The following is a 20,595-nucleotide window of genomic DNA, read 5'->3' as shown; positions in this document are numbered from 1 at the left end:
TTTTGTATACTATGCAAGGAAAAAAGTGAATATATTATTTTTTGGGGTTAAATTTTTTTTTTTTTTTAAAAGCATAAACACATAGCTATGTAGATAAGTTTAACATATGTATACACATTTATGTTCTACGCATATCATTGATTTTATTTTTCAAATTCGCTAGTTCAATTTTTACCACATTTTCAGCACATGATCGATACTAAAGCCATTGGAAAACTTAACAGCATATTAAAATGCAACCAAAGAAATCACCAAAAAAGTGGAAAGAAAAATAACACACCACATAGGGTAGAAAATGAAAAATACTTTTCCCGAACAAATTTGATAAGAGAAAAATATATTAAAAAAATAATAAATGAATATGGAGATGATTTAACACATATTATTGATACTTCAAGCGATAAAAATAATAAAGAAAAATTAAAACGTATTCAAAATAAAAACCAAAATAACGATATTGAATTTACACATTTAAATAACTTTGAAATAGATCGCCAATTATGCAAAATTAAAGGAAAAAATATATATGAAGGAACAGCAGGAAAAATTAATGAAGTAATAATTGAAACATTAAATAAATCAGGACAATGTATATATGTGGAAAATTCTATATTTGAAGCATATATAAAAAAAAAAAAAAATGTAGATAAATTAAATTATATAAGGGAATATCCAAAGGAAGAAGATGGATATGACACATTCATACATAATAATTTATATAATGATCATTTATACAAAAAACATGAATCGTTAATAAATTTTGATTACAATAGATATAATGTTAATTCTATATTTTCAAATTATAAAAATATAAAAAAAAAGGAACTAAATAGTGATAATAATACCATCTTTGATGAAAACAATGAATATAATAATCTATATAAAAATTATGAAACACAAAATCAATTTAATAACAATTATGTCTATAAAACAAATATTAATAAATCATCAAAAAAAAATAAAAACAATTATAATGACGAAAATAGTCACTATAATGAAACTATAAAGACTGCTTACATTTTTGATCCTTTTGAATATGATGATCAAAATATAAAACTAACAGCAAATTCAATCAAATGTAATGTACGTGATTTAAAAAATGGTACATATGTAATATCTTATACTATTAGAAAAAGTGGTCAATATTATCTCTCCATATTTTATAAAAAAAAACCTGTAGCAAATACTCCTTACAGTATTACCATCAAACCATCAACACCATATCCTCCAAATTGTCTAGTGTATAAATATATAAACCACAGGCTAATCACCCCTATCAATAAAACAGGCAAAAATGAAGCAAGCGAAAATGAAACAAGCAAAAATGAAGCAAGCGAAAATGAAGCAAGCAAAAATGAACACAATTGGAAAACAAGAAATGAAAAAAATGATATAGAAAATATTGGGTCAAAAAACATATTCCATCAAACAATTGAAACACAATCAAATACTTCTAACAATTACAGTAATAATGAAAATGATACATTTTATGATTCATCACAAAGTGGGGGATACAATTCTGAATGTAACGAAGATTCAAATAATTGTAAAAATATGCATGTATTAAAATTTGAAGATGAAGAAGATAATGAAGAAAATAAAAAATTCAACAACTTTTTCATTCAATGTTACGATGCATATAAAAATAAAATAAAAGACGGAAATGAAACATTTGAAGTAACAGGATTAGGTGATGTCAAAATCACAAAAGTAAACAACTTATCAAATGGAATATACGAAGTTATATATAAATATGTAAAAAAAAATTATCAAAAATATAACAAAGACGATTTTGTTACACCACCCAACTATAACACTTATAGAGAAATAAAAGTAAAATTAAATGGATGTCATGTTAAAGGCTCACCATTTCAAATAATTTTAAAAAATGATAAAAAATATGAATATTTAAATAAAATAAGAAATTTATTACCTATTAATAATATTAATGTGTTTAACCCTATCGCTAGCTTAAATAACATAATTAATTCATATAAATATATAAAAACAAATTATTTTACAAATGAAAATGGAAATATATTTATGAATATAAATCCATATTACAAAAATAAAGAACTTGATAAAATTTTGAAAAAAGTTGATGCTAATCTTATATCTATTATGTCTATACCTATGAAAGAACAATTATTTAATTATATACGACATATTAATCGTGATAAACATATAATTAAATTAAAAAGTATATTATTTAAAGAATTAATTACTTCTCTTTATAAAATTATTAACTGTTCAGAACAAATTTATCAGGGATTAGAAGAAGATGAACAAAGTTTAGTCAAACTTCGCCAAATACAAAATGATACTATTAGTGATGTAAATACTATGTACCAATCTTTGAAAGATAAAAATGTACACACATTACCATTTGATTTTTCAATTAATGATATGAAATTATATGAACAAAAATTAAAAGAAACAAAAAAAAAACTATTAGAAAAGCAAAAAGAATTAATAGATAAATATACAAACATCAAAAATAAAGAACATCAATTCTATAAAGACAGAGAAGATATAACTAAACAACTGGTTGATAAATATGAATTACATCAAATTATGTATGATCAATCAAAAAATGCTTTAATGCAAACAAATGCTAATTTGAAAAAAAAAACTCTAACCAGTATTAACCAAGCATACAAACGAGAAAAAAAAATGATTATGTTTAAAGGGACTAATAATTTAGATGGAATTTAAAAAATCAAATATCCATATATTATACACTTTTTATATCATTAATTAAAGTGAAGGAGATATAAATATACAATCAATTTTAAAAAGTCTAACAAATTTAGATCCTATATAAATTGAATTTATTATCTTTTCCTTCTATTTTTTTTTGAGAAACTAAATACATACTATAAAATTTATTTTATTCATATGTATAGAGTAAAGAAAAAAACTGTTCCACATTCAATTATGTACATATATATGCATTCATGATAAGCTTTGTTTTTTTTTTTTTTTTTAATTTGAATTATTTTCAATTTATTGGGTGATGCTTAAATAAAATAATTTTTTTTGTATAACCTCACAAAAACATTTCTTTCTATACTAATGTAAATAATAATTGTTTATGTCTCGATGTAAGAAATTAATTCATATATACGTGGTCTACTGTTTGTGACCAGTTATTCAATAATTTGTGTATATACTGAGAGGGGTTGCAAATTTCTATTTAAAAGATAAAACTAAAATAAATAGCATGTGCAAAAATACAAAAAAACTTATGAAACACACGCAGATCCCTGAAAAAATAGGTAAATTATTTTCGGTATATAGTTATGATAAATTTTAAAATACAATGAAAACATATGCAATCACTTCTTAACAAAGTTCGTGATATTATTTTAGGTAATATCAGATTGGTACTATTATGATTATAAAAATCGAACGGTTTATATTTTTATAATACAACTTTAAAAGTGAAATACATGCTAAATAGTTATAATAATCCGTTAATAATAAATAACATGTTGGATGTATAAATGTTGATGTCAATGTTTTACATATAGGAACCACAGATGTTCCCATTCTAGTTGCTAGAAAATATTTAGGAGATAATAAAAATATTTGTGACGAAATCAATTTAAGAAATGAATGCAATGTAAAAATACCCATAAATAATAATCCGAAAAAAAAAAAGTAGAATAAATTATTTTTTTCGACCCAAAGAAATCAGACAAATTGATTTTTCAAAAAAGTACCATCTAATAACAAATGCTAATTTAACCAGTCAAAATTTATATATTTTACAAAAATATGTTGAAGATAGTTGCAACTTTAAATTTTGTTTTTCGAAGGGAAATATCAATTATAACGAAAAGTCAAATATTATAGTTTTCATTCAAATTGATCAATTAAGGGGAAATTCAAATGAATAACAATTTTTATTAATTTACTAAATGAATTGAACAAATCGAAAAAAACGAAAAAAACGAAAAAAACGAAAATATGGTAAACAATATATTTATATTTAGTGATGATAAATTATATGAATTGTTTCAAAAAAAAATAAAATCCTGAATGTTTTAATTTAAATGATTTTTTTGTCATAACCAAAAAAAATCGTATAAATAATCGCCATATAAGCAAAATTAATTTCATATCAAAAATTTGTTGATAAAATATTCGGAAAATGTTTTTTATATAATGGTAAAAAATTCAAATTTCAATCATAACAAAATTACAGATATTGGTTGCCTTCTATCTTATTTTGTAATTGCTAAAATAAAGTAATTGCACAACATACAATAGGTATTTTGATAAAACATCATAGGGAAATTATGGAAAAGACGTTGAAATTTATTTGCGCAATCAACATAGCTGTAGGAATTTGGGCAAATAAGCATTTACACACATAATTTTAGGAAACCAAGTAGTTTGAAATTTTCTCATAGAAAAGTGTATAATAAATAATTATGTATATGTATATATATATATATATATATATATATATATGTGTGTATTAAAATTTATGGGTATAATTTATAGATATCAAATTTTGTGTGTATTAATTCTCTCCTTTTCGGCAACCTATATGAATTTTTTTATTGTGATAATGTTTGAAAAAATGTAAAAAAAATGTAAAAAAAATTCCCTTCTTTTTCTAGTGTAAAATTGGGGTTTTATACATTAATTATTTTTTTTTAATTAAGTAAAATATGAACAGTTAATAAAAAAATGAAAAAAAATTAATAAAAAAAAAAATATTTAATTATTTTCTATACATTTCCATTTTTCACTAGCTTTATAACCCCGTCTAGCTAAAAAAGATGAAGAAAAAAATGCACACACATATTTATAATACAATATAATAATAATAGAATAAATAAGCACCGAATTAAAAAAAAATGGAAACTAGTGAATTAATAAGGTATACCATTAAATATACTATATAAAATTAATAGATTAATTCTCTTTTTTTAGTAACAGCATTTATAATTTACTATTATTATAAACTTATATATTTTTTTTATTTTAATATATTTATACATAATTGTTTCTATAACATATAAAACATATTTTCTTTTAATTATTATGGTGTTAATATGAGTCAATATTATTACTATTACAATAAATATATTTGTGTGTGGATGATGTTACAAATATGCATACATATATAGTTTATATATTTGTATATACTTATAATATATAATTCATTGTTTATTTTACTTCTTTTATTTTTCTCAATTTTTTATTTTTTTTTGTTTATTCTCTCCTTTACCTAAACAAATTATTCAATGGCACATAAATAAACATGACAACTACCAAAGTTATAGAACAAATTAAATTTAACTTAAATGTTGTAAAATAAAAAAAAAAATATATAAAAATATAAATAAAATTACAATGTATAATTAAACTTGTTATCAATTAAATGTGTATTGTTTATTTTTACAAATTAAAAATAATATAATCCAAACTGTGTTTTACACATTACGTTATTGTACATATTTGAATGAATTCATAAAAAAATAAATAAATATATATATATATATTACGTTTGTTCGCTTTGAAGAATGTCCATAATGCGTAACTCCAATTACGACCAAAGTTTCAAGGAAGGAGATTTGGTGTGGTGTAAGAACACATCGTCCACAAATGACCAAATCAATATGATGTACAATTTATGTCGTGTAATTGACGTAAAATGTGATAATCAAATATTATTATCTAAATATAATGATTACAGTGATTATGTGTTTCTTGCTGACTCTGAAAATTTAAGTAAAGCGAATTATTTATTTTCATTAGATCAAAATGATATGATGAAATTAAGATATATTAATGAACCATCAGTATTATATCACTTAAAAGAAAGGTTTAAGAACAATAAATATTATACAAAAATGGGACCATTATTAATTTTTATTAATCCTAAAATTAGCAATAATATTAATAATGAAGAAACAATTGAAAAATATAAATGTATAGATTGTATAGAAGATTTAAGCTTAAATGAATACCACGTTGTACATAATGCCTTAAAAAATTTAAATGAATTAAAAAGAAATCAGTCTATTATTATATCTGGAGAATCTGGGTCAGGGAAATCTGAAATAGCTAAAAACATCATAGATTTTATTGCTTACCGAGTAAAAGGTAGCCGACGACTTCCAACCATGTTCCCTATGATAGACAAAAATGAAGTAATAGAAGAAAATGAAACTGATGCTTATGAGAATAATGTAAACGATCAAGAAGAAGACAATATCCATAACGAAGAAAATACAATATATCAATTTAACATGTCTGAAATGCTCAAACACGTAAACGTAGTGATGGAAGCCTTTGGAAATGCTGTCACTGTAGATAACAAAAATTCAAGTCGATTTTCTAAATTTTGTACAATACATATAGAAAATGAAGAAATAAAATCATTTCATATAAAGAAATTTTTATTAGATAAAGAAAGGTTAATAAATAGAAAAGCAAATGAAAATTCATTTAATATATTTTATTACATGATAAATGGATCAAGTGATAAATTTAAGAAGATGTATTTTTTAAAAAGTATAGAAAATTATTCTATGTTAAATAATGAAAAGGGCTTTGAAAAATTTTCTGATTATTCAGGAAAAATTTTAGAATTATTAAAATCATTGAATTATATATTTGATGATGATAAAGAAATCGATTTTATTTTCTCAGTACTATCTGCATTATTATTATTAGGAAATACAGAAATTGTAAAAGCATTCCGTAAAAAGTCTTTACTTATGGGAAAAAATTCATGTGGACAAAATATAAACTATGAGACCATATTAAATGAATTAGGAAATTCAGAAGATATTGGATTAGATGAAAATGTTAAAAATTTATTATTAGCATGCAAATTATTAAGTTTTGATATAGAAACCTTTGTAAAATACTTTACAACTAATTATATATTTAATGATTCTATACTTATAAAGGTGCATAATGAAACAAAAATTCAAAAAAAATTAGAAAATTTTATAAAAACATGCTACGAAGAATTATTTAATTGGATTATATATAAAATCAACGAAAAATGTACACAATTAGAAAATATAAATACAAATACCAATTACATAAATATATTAGACATGGCATATTTTGAAAATTCCAAAGATAACTCATTAGAACAATTATTAATTAATACGACAAATGAAGAAATAATTAAAATTAAAAACAATTGTCTCTACAAACAAGTAGTGCTTTCATATAATGAGGATGGAATATTTTGTGAATACAATATGGAAAATATAGACAATGAACCTTTATACGATTTATTGGTTGGTCCAACAGAAGGATCCTTATTCTCACTTTTGGAAAATGTTTCCACAAAAACAATATATGACAAAAGTAATTTACACGCGTCTATAATACGAAAATTTAGCCGTAATTCAAAATATATTAAAAAAAATGATATAACTGGAAATAAAAAAACATTTGTCATCACCCATTCTTGTGGAGATATAATATACAATGCAGAAAATTTTGTTGAAAAAAATATAGACATATTAACAAAACGTTTTATTGATATGGTTAAACAATCAGAAAATGAATATATGCGACAATTTTGTATGTTTTATAATTATGACAATTCAGGAAATATTGTAGAAGAAAAAAGAAGATATAGTATACAATCTGCTCTTAAATTATTTAAAAGGGGATATGATACCAAAAACCAAATGGCTGTTAGTTTATTAAGAAATAATTTAACAGAATTAGAAAAACTTCAACATACCACTTTTTGCCATTTTATTGTTTGCATGAAACCTAACGAAAGTAAAAGAGAATTATGTTCATTTGATGCTAACATAGTATTGCGACAAGTTAGAAATTTTAGCATTGTTGAAGCTTCACAATTAAAGGTCGGATATTATCCTCACAAATTCACCTTAAACGAGTTTCTCTCCATTTTTGACATAAAAACAAAAACCATTGATGAAGAAAATGCAGAAGATCAATGTGAAGTTGTCGATGTGAAAAATGAAAATGCAGAAGATCAATATGAAGTTGTCGATGTGAAAGTTGAGCAAGATGAAGATGCAGATGTAGAAGAGAAAGTTGAGCAAGATGAAGATGTGAATGTAGAAGAGAACGTCGACCAATATGAGAATGTGGAAGAGAACGTCGAACAATATGAGAATGAAGAAGAAAACGTCGAACAATATGAGAATGAAGAAGAAAACGTCGAACAATATGAGAATGTGGAAGAGAACGTCGAACAATATGAGAATGAAGAAGAGAAAGTTGAACAATCTGAGGATGTAGAAGAAAAATCAAATGAATATCTCAAAGAAAAAGTTGAAGCTCTAATAAAATCATATCAAATAAACAACTACGAATGGATGATAGGAAATAATATGGTTTTCATTAGCAATTATTGCTTAAGATTATTAATTATTAATATCTTTCCTAAATATGAACATTTTAATATTTCTTATGAACAACATATTGAACATATGAAAAAATCAGCACTATATAATCTAAATGATGTATCTAATTTAGAATGTGTAAAATTTGATGATGAATATATCGAACAAGAAATTGATACTCCAAATAATGATAAAACATGCTCTGGAAATATTTTAAGAGACGATATTCAGTCAAATAAAGAAGACAAACCAAAAAAAGGAAGTAAAAATAGGCTTAGTCAATTATATCAATTTTTTGGATTCAAAAAATCCAGCAAATCTGAAGAAAAGAAAAATTCTATTAAAAAAGTGGTTGAAGAACAAATAGTTTTGAAAGAAGATGAAAACGATACCAATCCCATTGACGATAAATGCAATGAAAATATAGATAAAAATTCTAATAAAAATAATTTTGAAATATTAGATATTGTAAATAAAAACAAAATCAAGATAAATGAATCCATAAAGCAATTCTTTAATTTTTATAATTGTTGTAAGCCATATGCTATTTGTACTAAAGGATATGAAAATTTATGCTACACCAGCTTTGCCAAGAGGCTGACCATGGGAAGTGACATTTTTCAGAGTATCGAAACGGAAAAATACCAAGCCATCCAAGATCTCTTTGGTGAAAAAGTTAGTGAACAAGAGAATGCAGCTAGCGAAGCGGTTGAAAAGGTTGAAGTTGAAGAAGTTAAAGAACTTGAAAAGGTTGAAGAATTTGAAAAAGTTGAAGAATTTGAAAAAGTTGAAGGAGCTAAAGAACTTGAAAAAGTTGAAAAAGTTGAAGAAGTTGAAGAAATTGACGATGTTGAAGAAGTCGAAGAAATTGAATTTACAAAGGAAGCTTCTGAGGGCCCTGTCGAGGGAATTGAAACGGCGAACGCCGAAACAATTGGAGAGGATATTTGTGAGGACATCGAACCTATGAATGAAGAATCTAATAAAAACCAAAAAAATAACGGGCAAAATAAAAAAAAAAAACGAAGAAGAAGACGAAAAAGAAAAAGCACTTCAACTGTGAAGAGCGAACCGATAGACCAAAAGGAAGAACTTCCTGTAGGGGCTATACCAAATGAAACTGAAGACAAAGAAGTTTCCGTAGAAACAGAACCTGTAGTAGAAGTAGAAAATGTAGGAGAAGAAGAAAATGCAGTTGAAGTAGAATCCGTAATAAAAGTAGAAAATGTATTTGAAGTAGAATCCGTAGTAGAAGTAGAAAGTGCAGTAGACGTAGAAAATGCAGTAGAAGTAGAAAATGCAGTAGACGTAGAAAATGCAGTAGAAGTAGAAAATGTAGCTGAAGTAGAATCCGTAGTAGAAGTAGAAAGTGCAGTAGAAGTAGAAAATGCAGTAGAAGTAGAAAATGTAGCTGAAGTAGAATCCGTAGTAGAAGAAGAAAATGCAGTTAAAGTAGAAAATGTAGCTGAAGTAGAATCCGTAGTAGAAGAAGAAAATGCAGTTAAAGTAGAATCTGTAGAAGAAGTAGAAAATGTAGGAGAAGACGAAAATGCAGTTGAAGTAGAATCCGTAATAGAAGTAGAAAATGTATTTGAAGTAGAATCCGTAGTAGAAGAAGAAAATGCAGTTGAAGTAGAATCAGTAGGAGAAGAAGAAAATGCAGTAGAAGTAGAAAATGTAGCTGAAGTAGAATCCGTAGTAGAAGAAGAAAATGCAGTTAAAGTAGAATCTGTAGAAGAAGTAGAAAATGTAGGAGAAGAAGAAAATGCAGTCGAAGTAGAAAATGTATTTGAAGTAGAATCCGTAGTAGAAGTAGAAAATGCAGCTGAAGTAGAATCCGTAGTAGAAGAAGAAAATGCAGTTGAAGTAGAATCTGTAGGAGAAGAAAAACAAACCGTTACAGTAGAGGATGTAACCAATGAAATCAAAGAAGATGATGGTGAAGTAAGCATGGAACAGAATGTGATGATATATGTAGAAGAAGTTGGAACAAAGGAAAATATAAACGAAATAGAAATAAACGAGAATGAAGAAATTTCAATCGATGAAAATGAAAATTTAAAAGTCATAAATTGTGAATTAAATGAAATGAGCGAAACAGAAGAATCTATAGAAAAAGAAAATCCAAATGAAAATAATTGTGATGATGATGAAAATAAATTATTTGAAAATAATAAAGAGACACAACAAGATATAAATAATACATTAAATGACGAAACTAAAGTTTCTGATGATGATGAAAGTCGTAGAAACAGTGCAACAGATTACCTTAAAATGATATTATCAATAGAAAAGGAAGATTTTAATAATGTTATAAATTTTAATAATTATGAAAATGGAAAATTCAAACAATTTATATCTTGTTATAATAATTTAAATAATGTAAGTTTTGAAGAATATTTTAAAAATGTAAATTTATCTAATTATATAGATCACATAGAAGCTTTACGTAAATATGGACCAGAATTTGCACAATCTACAAATAAAGATATATTATTAAATAATTTAAATGATTTATTTGTATATAAATCTAAAGAAAAGGAAAGTTTTATGACAATATTAAAAAATATGGCTACAGTTATGGAAAATGTCCATGGAAAAAAATGGAACATATTAATGACTGGATCAGATTACTATTTTAAATCATATTTATATAATGAGGATAAAATTATTTATGCTAATAGTAATAACGATTTTAGTGATAAAATAACTTATAATTATGAAGAGGATAAATATGACAATGAAATTAAAAATAATGATATCAATAAAACAGATGAAAATAAAAGACATAGTTTGAGTTACACACCAATAGTTGAATACTTGTCTTTATCAGGTGTAAATAAAAATATACATGAAATATGTATATCTAATAATTTAGATAAAAAATATTTTAATGAAAAATATGAAATATTATGTTTTAGATCAAAAACTGTTAGTAGATTAGATTATATGAATGCTAAATCATTTTATACATCTATTAATTACAAAAAAGTAAAGACAAGATGTTTAACATTAACACATATAGATTTCACATATATGGAAGATCAAATGAAAACTAATTTTAAGCAGCATGTTATTAATGAATTTATAAATAACCCCAATATAAGTATGGATGATTTATCTGACAGTTTACTGAAATTAGCTACTTATTTCTATCCTAGCAATAAAGGTACATGGTGTGTATTCATATCAAAAAGACGATCTTTTACTGGATCCATTAATGTTGTTAAAAATAGATATTTAAGAATGACTGTTAAAAATAAAAACAGAAAATATAACATTATCATATTCGAGACTCCTGTATGAGAAACATTTACATCTCATCTTCATTAATTTTCATGTTTCTCTTTTTTATTTTTTTTTTTATTTTTCCATTTATCTGTCACTCGTTGGAGCGACTTTTTCCTAATTTTGTGTTCGTAAAGTGTGGAAATAAAAATGATGCAAAATTAAAAAAAAAAAAAAGTTGAGCGTGTTGAAAAGTTTTTAAACTTATAAAATTATTTAAACGAATATTTGATTGATGATACAATAATATTTTTCTGGTTGTAAACAATATAAAAAAAATTTAAGACAAAAACGACCAAATAAAAAACAAACAAAATAACAAATAACAAATCCACCAAATAAAACCAAACGAGTAAATAAAGAAAAAAAGAACAAAATTATACAAACATTGCAAATGAAATAGTTGATATTATAATTATATTCTTTTATTTTATTATTCATCTTTAGATTCTATTTTATTTCTATAATCAAAAATGGTTCCATCATCTGCAACTAAGCATTCCCCAGACATTCTAGCTCTCATTTCAATTGCCAATTTTTTACTTAAATCATATCCATATGTGCTTATTCCAAAATTTTTGGTTTTTTTACAACCATTTGAGCTTTTCCATTCAGCTCTCCATGCTTGTACTACTCCATTGATTCTAATAACATAAACACCAGCTGGTGTTGATACAGATTTATCTGATTTATTATATGGACTCAAATTATCTTTTTGAGAATTTTTTGCAAACATATCTTCTTCCGATTGTTTATTGCTACTACGATTGCTATTGCTATTGCTATTCATATAGTTAGAGTCATTTTCCATATTATAATCATTTATGTTCATATCTTTTACTGACATTTCTTTATTTTCGCTACCATTTGTTTGTAAAAATAAATGTGAAGGCATATTTTTTTCTGTCATTTTATTTACATCAAAATGATTATCTTCTATATTATTATGATCATTATTACATACTTTCGGTATTGTATCATTTTTTAGACAATTTTCATCATAATTATCATTTTCTAAATTTATTATAATATTTTCTTTGCTATCATTCATCTCTAAATTATTATTTTTAAAATGGTTGATCTTACTATTTCCTTCATTGGAATCAATATGATATTCTTCATTAGATTTTGATTCTTGAGGGTTTACAAAATTATCAATAATATGTTCCTTTATTACATCAGTAGTAATATTAGAATTTACTTGATTAATTATTTTTTTTTGTTCATGCTCATTTTTATTCAAATTTTGTACAAAACTATTTTCATCTTCTGTTTTATTATCATCATAATTATTTTCATTTTCAAAACCATGGTCATTATTATAATCGAAGTTAATATTTTTAGAACCATTTCGTGTATTACATCTATTACTTATCCCCATATTATTTACATTTATATAATTATTTTTTTTAACAATAATATTTTCATCATTATTATTACCTTCTGAATCTTTATCATCATTTATTTCTTTTTCTTTTTTTGTGTAATCAATAATAGATTCATTTTTTTCAAGATTCATATGTTCTTCATTTAAATTATCATTTTTTTTAGAAATTAGTATTTCAGAATTATCATTTTCAATTTGTTGTATATTATTAATTCCCGAAACATAATCTCTTTTAGTATTTTTTTTATACAAGTTTTCAAATTTTTTTCTTGCTGCTATTGCTAAACTTCTAGCTCTTTCTTCACCAAACTTATTAATAGAAAAATATCTTTTTTCTTGTTTTCCATTTGAATACCAATTAGCACAAAAAGCTTTTTTAGAATCTTGATAAAACACACCTTGAGGTAATATAACAGAATTATCAATTATATTATTATCACATCCTTTTTTTGTATTAGATTTAGCATATGTAATAGTATTATTTCCATCATTATATTTATTATTTTGATATTTTATTTGTCCATTATTAAAATGGTTATTATTATTATTATTATTACTATCTTTTGTATATCCTTTTTTTCCTGAATTTATTCCATTACTATTTCTATTATCTAACTCAATTTCTTCATAATCATATAATTTATTTGAACAATTTTTAACTTCATCTATTTCACAACCATTTCCACTATCATATGTATTATAAAATGATCTTTGTCCAGAAATATTTACATCTAAATTATTATAATCAGTATGTCTTTCTTCTAACCAATTGGTATTATTTTTATTATTAAAATGATTTTTTTTTGTAAAATATCCACTTCTAGTATTTACTCCTGATTTATATTCATTTGTTAAATTAATTTTTACATTTCCTATATTTTTATTATATTCATCTTTATCATAATTTTGAGATTCTTGATTATTCCATATTTCATCTTCATCTATATTATTATTTTTTTTTTTTTTATCATCAGAATTATTTTTTTCGTTTGAATTATCTATATCATTCAAATTATTTTCACCAAATCCACTATTTTCATTATTATTTTTTTCTCCTACATCTTTAGAACTGTTTCTTGTTTTTATTCTATCATTATTATTATTATTACTATTTTCTACATCTTGGACTCCATTTTTTTTATTATTAATTACTGTAAGTTTTGTTCCACTTTTTTCTCCTGAATTTGTATTATTTTTAGATGTACTAGAATTACCTTTTCCATTATTTCCTTCTAAATTTTTTATTCTATTTTCAAAAGAAAATCTAGCTTTTGTTGCTAATTCTTTAGCTTCATCCCAACCATAATATTTAATTTTAAATCGACGTTTAATTTGTTTTCCTTCTTCATACCAACTTCCTATCCATGCTTTTTGAGATTTATCAAAATAAACTCCTCTTTGAGGTTTTAATTCAGCAACTGTATATTTAAGTTCATAATTTTCACCAATATCTATATAGCATCCACCATTTTGTTTATCTTTTCCATTTCCTCTTTTAGATGTATTTACTTTTGTGTTTCCACTATTTTTATTCGAAGTTCCACTATCCCCTGTGTTCTTATTTTTTTCTAACCCTATAAAAGTAAAAATGAATTATAACGTTTGTTTTGAACAATTTTCGGGAAATTAGCGATTATGCTAGCGATTATGCTAGAGATTATGCTAGCGATTATGCTAGTGATTATTCTAGCGATTATTTTGCCGTCTAACATTTTCGATTACCTTTTGTTCTTTGGCCACGCCCGTAAGTTCCAAACATGCCGTTGATAGACATGTTTCCATTTTTGTTATTCTTATCGGTCTTCATTCCGATTTTTTGGTTATCTGTATTTGTGTGAGATTCATTATTTTCATCATCATTCAAATTATTATAATTGTTTTTTTTTCCAAATTTATTTTTACTAGACCTTAAAATATTTGTATTATTATTTCTACATGATATGTACATATTATTTTTATCATTACCATATAATTCTTTCATAATATTTAAATTATCATGATTGTTATTTAACATATTTATTTCAAATGATGTAGCATCTATATTTTCTTGTAGATTCAAATTATCAAAATTTGTTGTATTACCTAATATATTATCACTATTATTATTTTTAGAATTAAAAAATAAATTAGAAGAATTGTTACTTATATTTCCTCCCATCTTTTCATCATTTTGATTAACATTTAAACAATTATGTATATTGTTTCTTTTATTATCAACAGATACTAATAAAAATTTTCCAAGTTCATCTATATTTCCCACTTTATCATTATTTGTATCTGCAATCATATTTGAATAAGATAAATTAGATAAATAATCTTTTATATCATAACTATCAATTATTCTATAATCATTACTATAACATACACATTTTCCAGTACATAAACATGTACTATAAATGTTATTACCAATTATATAACTATTGTTACTATAATTTTTTTTATTTTTTTTTCCATTTTCCATATTAGATAACCAATATTTATATGCTGCATAACTATATAATGATGATAAATCATTTTTTGTTTTATTTTCATCATTATTATTATTATTTCGATTTTCAATATTTGATTGCATCTGATTATTATATCTTTTAAATATAGAATCTTTATAAACAGATTCTAAATTATTTCCATTGTTATTTTCTTCTTCTAATTTATTACCAACTCCTAATATATTTAAATTATCTGTTTCTCTAATATTATAATTTTCATAAACATCTTGTTCATATTTATTATTGTCATTTCTAACAGATCCTCGTGATAATTCTTCTTTTATTTTTAAAAACATATTTTGAATTTCTCTAAAATTTATATTTTTATTATTTATGTTTACATCATTAGTAGTCTGATTCATTCCCATAGAGTTTAATTCAATATTATTATAAATAGGTTCATAATTATTTGTCATATTTTCTCCATTATTTTTATCACATAATTTTTGCAAACAATTTAATAATTCAGAATAAACTTTATTATTATTCACTTCTTTTGATTTATTTTTTTCTACAATTTGTTTCAAAATATTTTGAAAAACCATAGAATCATTATCTCTATTATTTAACCCAATTTTACATCTATTTTCACATTGTAATGTGTAATAACAATTTTTATTCTTGTTAAAAAAATTAGAATTATTAGCATTTTCAATATTATTATCTTTATAATCATTTCCTTCTTGTTTATTCAAATTGTGATAATTTTTATTATAACATGAAAAACAGTTACTATAAAAATTATTTCCATTTCTATAATCTAAACAATTGTTAGGAATCAATAAATATTCATAATTATTTAATAAATCTTTATTTTTATTTTTTATATTATTTAACATATTATTTAAATCAAATATGTTATAAATATCGTTTATATTTTGTCTAGATATTTTAGACAAATTTTCTAAATGATTCCCATCAACATTACAATTTGATTTATGATCATTTTTTATATTTAAACGATTGTTATTAACAGATTGTTCATTCAAAATTATTGATATTAATTTATTTAAGATATTAGAATTATTAACTACAATATTACCAATTTTGTTTCCTATAATTTCTTTAAAAGCGTAATATAAATTTGTATTTCCATTTTCATTTTCATTTGCATTTGCATTTGCATTTGAATTTGTATTTCCATTTTCATTTTCCAAATTTAAATTATTTAAACATTTCAATTCGTTACACATATTTAAAACTTGATAATAATTCATATTTTCATTATATTCATAATTCATACAATTATTTATGTTATCTTTATTATATATTTTTTTTTCTGACAACTCTGATTTTAAGAAGTTTATAAATGATTCTTTTTTATCTGATTTATTAAATTGAGAATTATTTGAAATCATATTATCATTTTTTTCTGTTTCTTTTACATTTGAATTTTCATCTTTTGGATTTTCAAATTCGGGTTCTACATTTGATTCAACTTTTTCTAAATTTATATTATTTACAGAAATTTTACTTCCATTATTTGTTTCATTTTTATTTCTTTGTTCTTCATATTTTATTATTAATTCTCGAAGTATTTTAATAATATTTCCATCATTTTCAACAAATATGTTATCTGAATCAACGTTTTCAATACCACCACACAATTCAGAAAATGCATTAGAAGCAGATGCAGATGCAGATGTAGATGTAGAACTTACATTTTTTATTTTTAAATAATTTTCAACAAACTTTTTTATTTTATTAACATTATAAGAACTCTTATTTTCTGATATACCTTCAGTAATATTATCCACAAATTGAGATTTTATTTTTTCTGGAATTAAAGATAAAAATTTATTAATTACATCATCTTCTGTATTATATGAATCATATAAATTATTTAATGTTTTGTTTTCATTTTGTGAAGTTTGATAAAATTGATAATTTATTATACCATTGTTTGTATTTGTATAATTTTTAAATGGTAAGTAATTATTTTTTGGCATATAAAAAGAACGTATTCTTGAATTTTCTATATCTATTGTTCTTATATTTTTTAATTTTAAAATAATGTTATTAAATATGGAAATATTCATATTTGATATTATTCCTTCATTTTTTAATATTGGAGAGAAAATTATTGAATATTTTAATATATTTCTACAAAAGATTATACTAATTATTTTATTTATATATCCTATTTTTATTTTTTTTATTATTTTTCCATTAATTATTTCCTTATTTTGTGATGTTTTTTTTATTCCATATTTTTTATTAACATTATTATTTAATACTGATTTATATCTATCATGATTATCAGATGTAAAAGAAGTATCTTTTTTTAAATTTACACAATTTTCTGGACTCATTTTTTCTTTACATTTATTTTCTAAATTTTCAGAAATAGTTTCACTATTTTTAATTAAAATATCATTAGAGGAAAATGTACTCTTATAAGATGCATCTATATCATCTGTTTCTAATTTATCAATTGTACTTGTTTTATCTTTATATGTTTCTGTCTTATTAAAAAATAATTCATCTTTTTCATAAATTTTTATACAATCCTCACTAGAATCATTAGTTATGTCTTTCTCACTAGAATCATTAGTTATATCTTTCTCACTAGAATCATTAGTTATATCTTTTTCAACTTTTCCAGATTCAATCATATTCTTTTCTTCTTTTACATCTTCCATTTTGTTATTATCAATATCGTTATTAGATGCATCACAAGACTTATCCTTCGTCTCTTCACTTTCCTTAAAATTAGAGCAAACATAATCAACATTTGTGGGGTCAACATTTGTGGTATCAACTTTTGTGGTATCAACTTTTGTGGGATCAACTTTTGTGGGTTCAACTTTTGTGGGTTCAACTTCTGTAGATTCAACTTCTGTAGAATCGACCTCTGTAGAATCGTGTCTGTCCTCCGCCGATTTCTCATTTGTCTTATTTTCGCAAAAATCGCTAACCTCTTTATCACTTTTTTCAATACAATTTTGTTTGGTTAATGTATCCCTATCTACATCTAATAAATTTGGATTTTCAGAATCATTTCTATTATTTAAATCTATAGATGCTATTTCAGTTTTTATTTGTTTGTGACCATTTTCATGAATACTTTTTTCATCTATTAAACTATGTCTTCTTTTTAAAATTCGAAAACTTGTTTTATTTTTTTCGTCTATTTCGTTATCATGTATTGAACACTCTTCAAATTCGTCACCATTTTTTTTTTCATCATTTTTTTTTTCACCATTTTTTTCGTTATTTTCGTTATTTTCGCTTTTTTCGTTTTCATTTTTTTTGCTCATTTTGTGTCGATTTAAATAAGGCAGGAATATTTTAGACGCCGCACGAATTATATTCCGATTGTTTTTTTTATTTTTTTTGTTTTTTTTGTTTTTTTTTTCTTTTTCAGATTGGTCATAAATTTGTTTATAAATATTTGAATAATAAATTATAGAATTTATATCGATTTCTGAAAATTCAATAGACATAATTTCTCTAAAATGGTAAAAATATTCCTCATCATTTATATTATATATATACATATGATTTATATTTTTTAAATAGTCAAGAATTTCTATTAAACACATTTTAATACTATATATTAATTGTTCTATATATTTATTAGAATCTAAATTAAATATTCCTAAAACTAATTCATTATGTATATGTTTAAATAATCCATTGTTATTTATTATTGGGAATATATTATTGTTTAAATGTTTTGTAGAAATATAAACTAGAATTGGAGGTATTGAGATATTTGGTTTCTTTTCTAACTTTTTTGATATTTTATTATTTTCACATATTTGACATGAACGACAATCATTCGTTTCTACATCTGTTTTTCTAATTTCGTTAGTTATCATTTTTTGTATATTATTTTCATTTTCTATATTACTAGAAATTGAATTGGAATTTTTTAAATAATTCTGAATTTTATTAACAAGATTTTTTGCAATAACATTATTATCTCTTCCATTACAATTTTCACCACTTTCGCCACTTTCACCATTTTCACAATTTGCTATATTCATCTCTTTCACTATTTCTGATACTATATTATTATTATTTAAAAAATTGGATGGTTGCACATTTTCAGAATAACCATTATAGTTTGTATTTTTTTCTGTCTTATCTTTAATATTACCATCTTGAAATATTTTATTAACATACATTTTTAATAATTTAGATATATCATTTTGATTATAATTATTATATTCATAATTTTCAGGATCTATTGTACAATTCATATCTTTACAAATATAACTATCATTATTATATGAACAATTCATACATATTTTGTTAAATTTATTTCCTTGGTTATTATAATTATCTATATATGTGTTCATATTTTCACTATTCTTTATTTCTTTGTTTATTTCATTAATATAATTATTTTCATCTATTAATGGCGTTTTTAAAAAATCTATCATATTATTACTTTTATTTTCATCTAAAAAAGATGCATTTTTTTCTGGATTCTTTTCATTATTTTGTAGAATACATGTATTGCAAATGTCGTTTATATTTACGATTTTATTTTCATCTATTGTTGAATTAGATGCAAATGTGTCCATGCTTTTGTTTTTATACAAATTGTATGTTTTTTTTATTTGGTCCACATCATGTTTATAATTTTCCAGTTTGGGATTTAATTTATAATTTTCCGGCTTAAAATATTTATCCATTTTAGCATATAATTTATTATTTTTTTAAAAATTAAAAAAATTATATATATAATAGCAACAGCTATCAATCATATATACATATATATAAAACACATTAAAAAATATTTTTATTCAAACTTTTTAAATCATCCAAATTACTCACTATTTATATCTTAAATATTACAAAATGGCTAGCTGTCCACTGTTTTTAAAATTAAAAATAATACTTAAAAAAATGATAAACATATATCTTCAAAATGTATCTTCAAAATGTATCTTCAAAATGTATCATCAAAATGTATCATCAAAATTTATCTTCAAAATGTATCTTCAAAATTTATCTTCAAAAGATACACGTTTCGTATTCAAATAATAAACATAAAAAAAAACTTGTCTATGAATCAAAACTTTTTCTATATTTTGCATTTTATGTGTGCATT

The 20,595-nt window shown here is 23.0% G+C and overlaps 3 protein-coding genes across 3 annotated transcripts; 2 read left to right on the top strand and 1 right to left on the bottom strand.

Moving 5' to 3' along the window:
* Positions 1–189: 189 nt before the first annotated feature.
* Positions 190–2,715, top strand: PY17X_0113900 (conserved Plasmodium protein, unknown function; the record flags this gene model as incomplete). The annotated part of the gene is made up of 1 exon (XM_723531.2): positions 190–2,715. One exon carries the CDS (start codon positions 190–192, stop codon positions 2,713–2,715), a length of 2,526 nt encoding a protein of 841 aa, XP_728624.2.
* Positions 2,716–5,540: 2,825 nt separating this feature from the next.
* On the top strand, positions 5,541–11,672 carry PY17X_0113800 (myosin E, putative; the record flags this gene model as incomplete). Its single annotated transcript, XM_723532.2, has 1 exon — positions 5,541–11,672. One exon carries the CDS (start codon positions 5,541–5,543, stop codon positions 11,670–11,672), a length of 6,132 nt encoding a protein of 2,043 aa, XP_728625.2.
* A 415-nt stretch (positions 11,673–12,087) lies between these two features.
* On the bottom strand, positions 12,088–20,176 carry PY17X_0113700 (AP2 domain transcription factor, putative; the record flags this gene model as incomplete). The annotated part of the gene is made up of 2 exons (XM_022957858.1): positions 12,088–14,615; positions 14,764–20,176. 2 exons carry the CDS (start codon positions 20,174–20,176, stop codon positions 12,088–12,090), a joined length of 7,941 nt encoding a protein of 2,646 aa, XP_022811274.1.
* Positions 20,177–20,595: the final 419 nt, after the last annotated feature.

The sequence above is a fragment of the Plasmodium yoelii genome (assembly GCF_900002385.2).
Source record: "Plasmodium yoelii strain 17X genome assembly, chromosome: 1".
In the NCBI taxonomy this organism is placed as follows: Eukaryota; Apicomplexa; class Aconoidasida; order Haemosporida; family Plasmodiidae; genus Plasmodium; species Plasmodium yoelii.
Note: the sequence above shows the minus strand (reverse complement) of the source record. Positions and strands in the feature narration are given on the sequence as shown.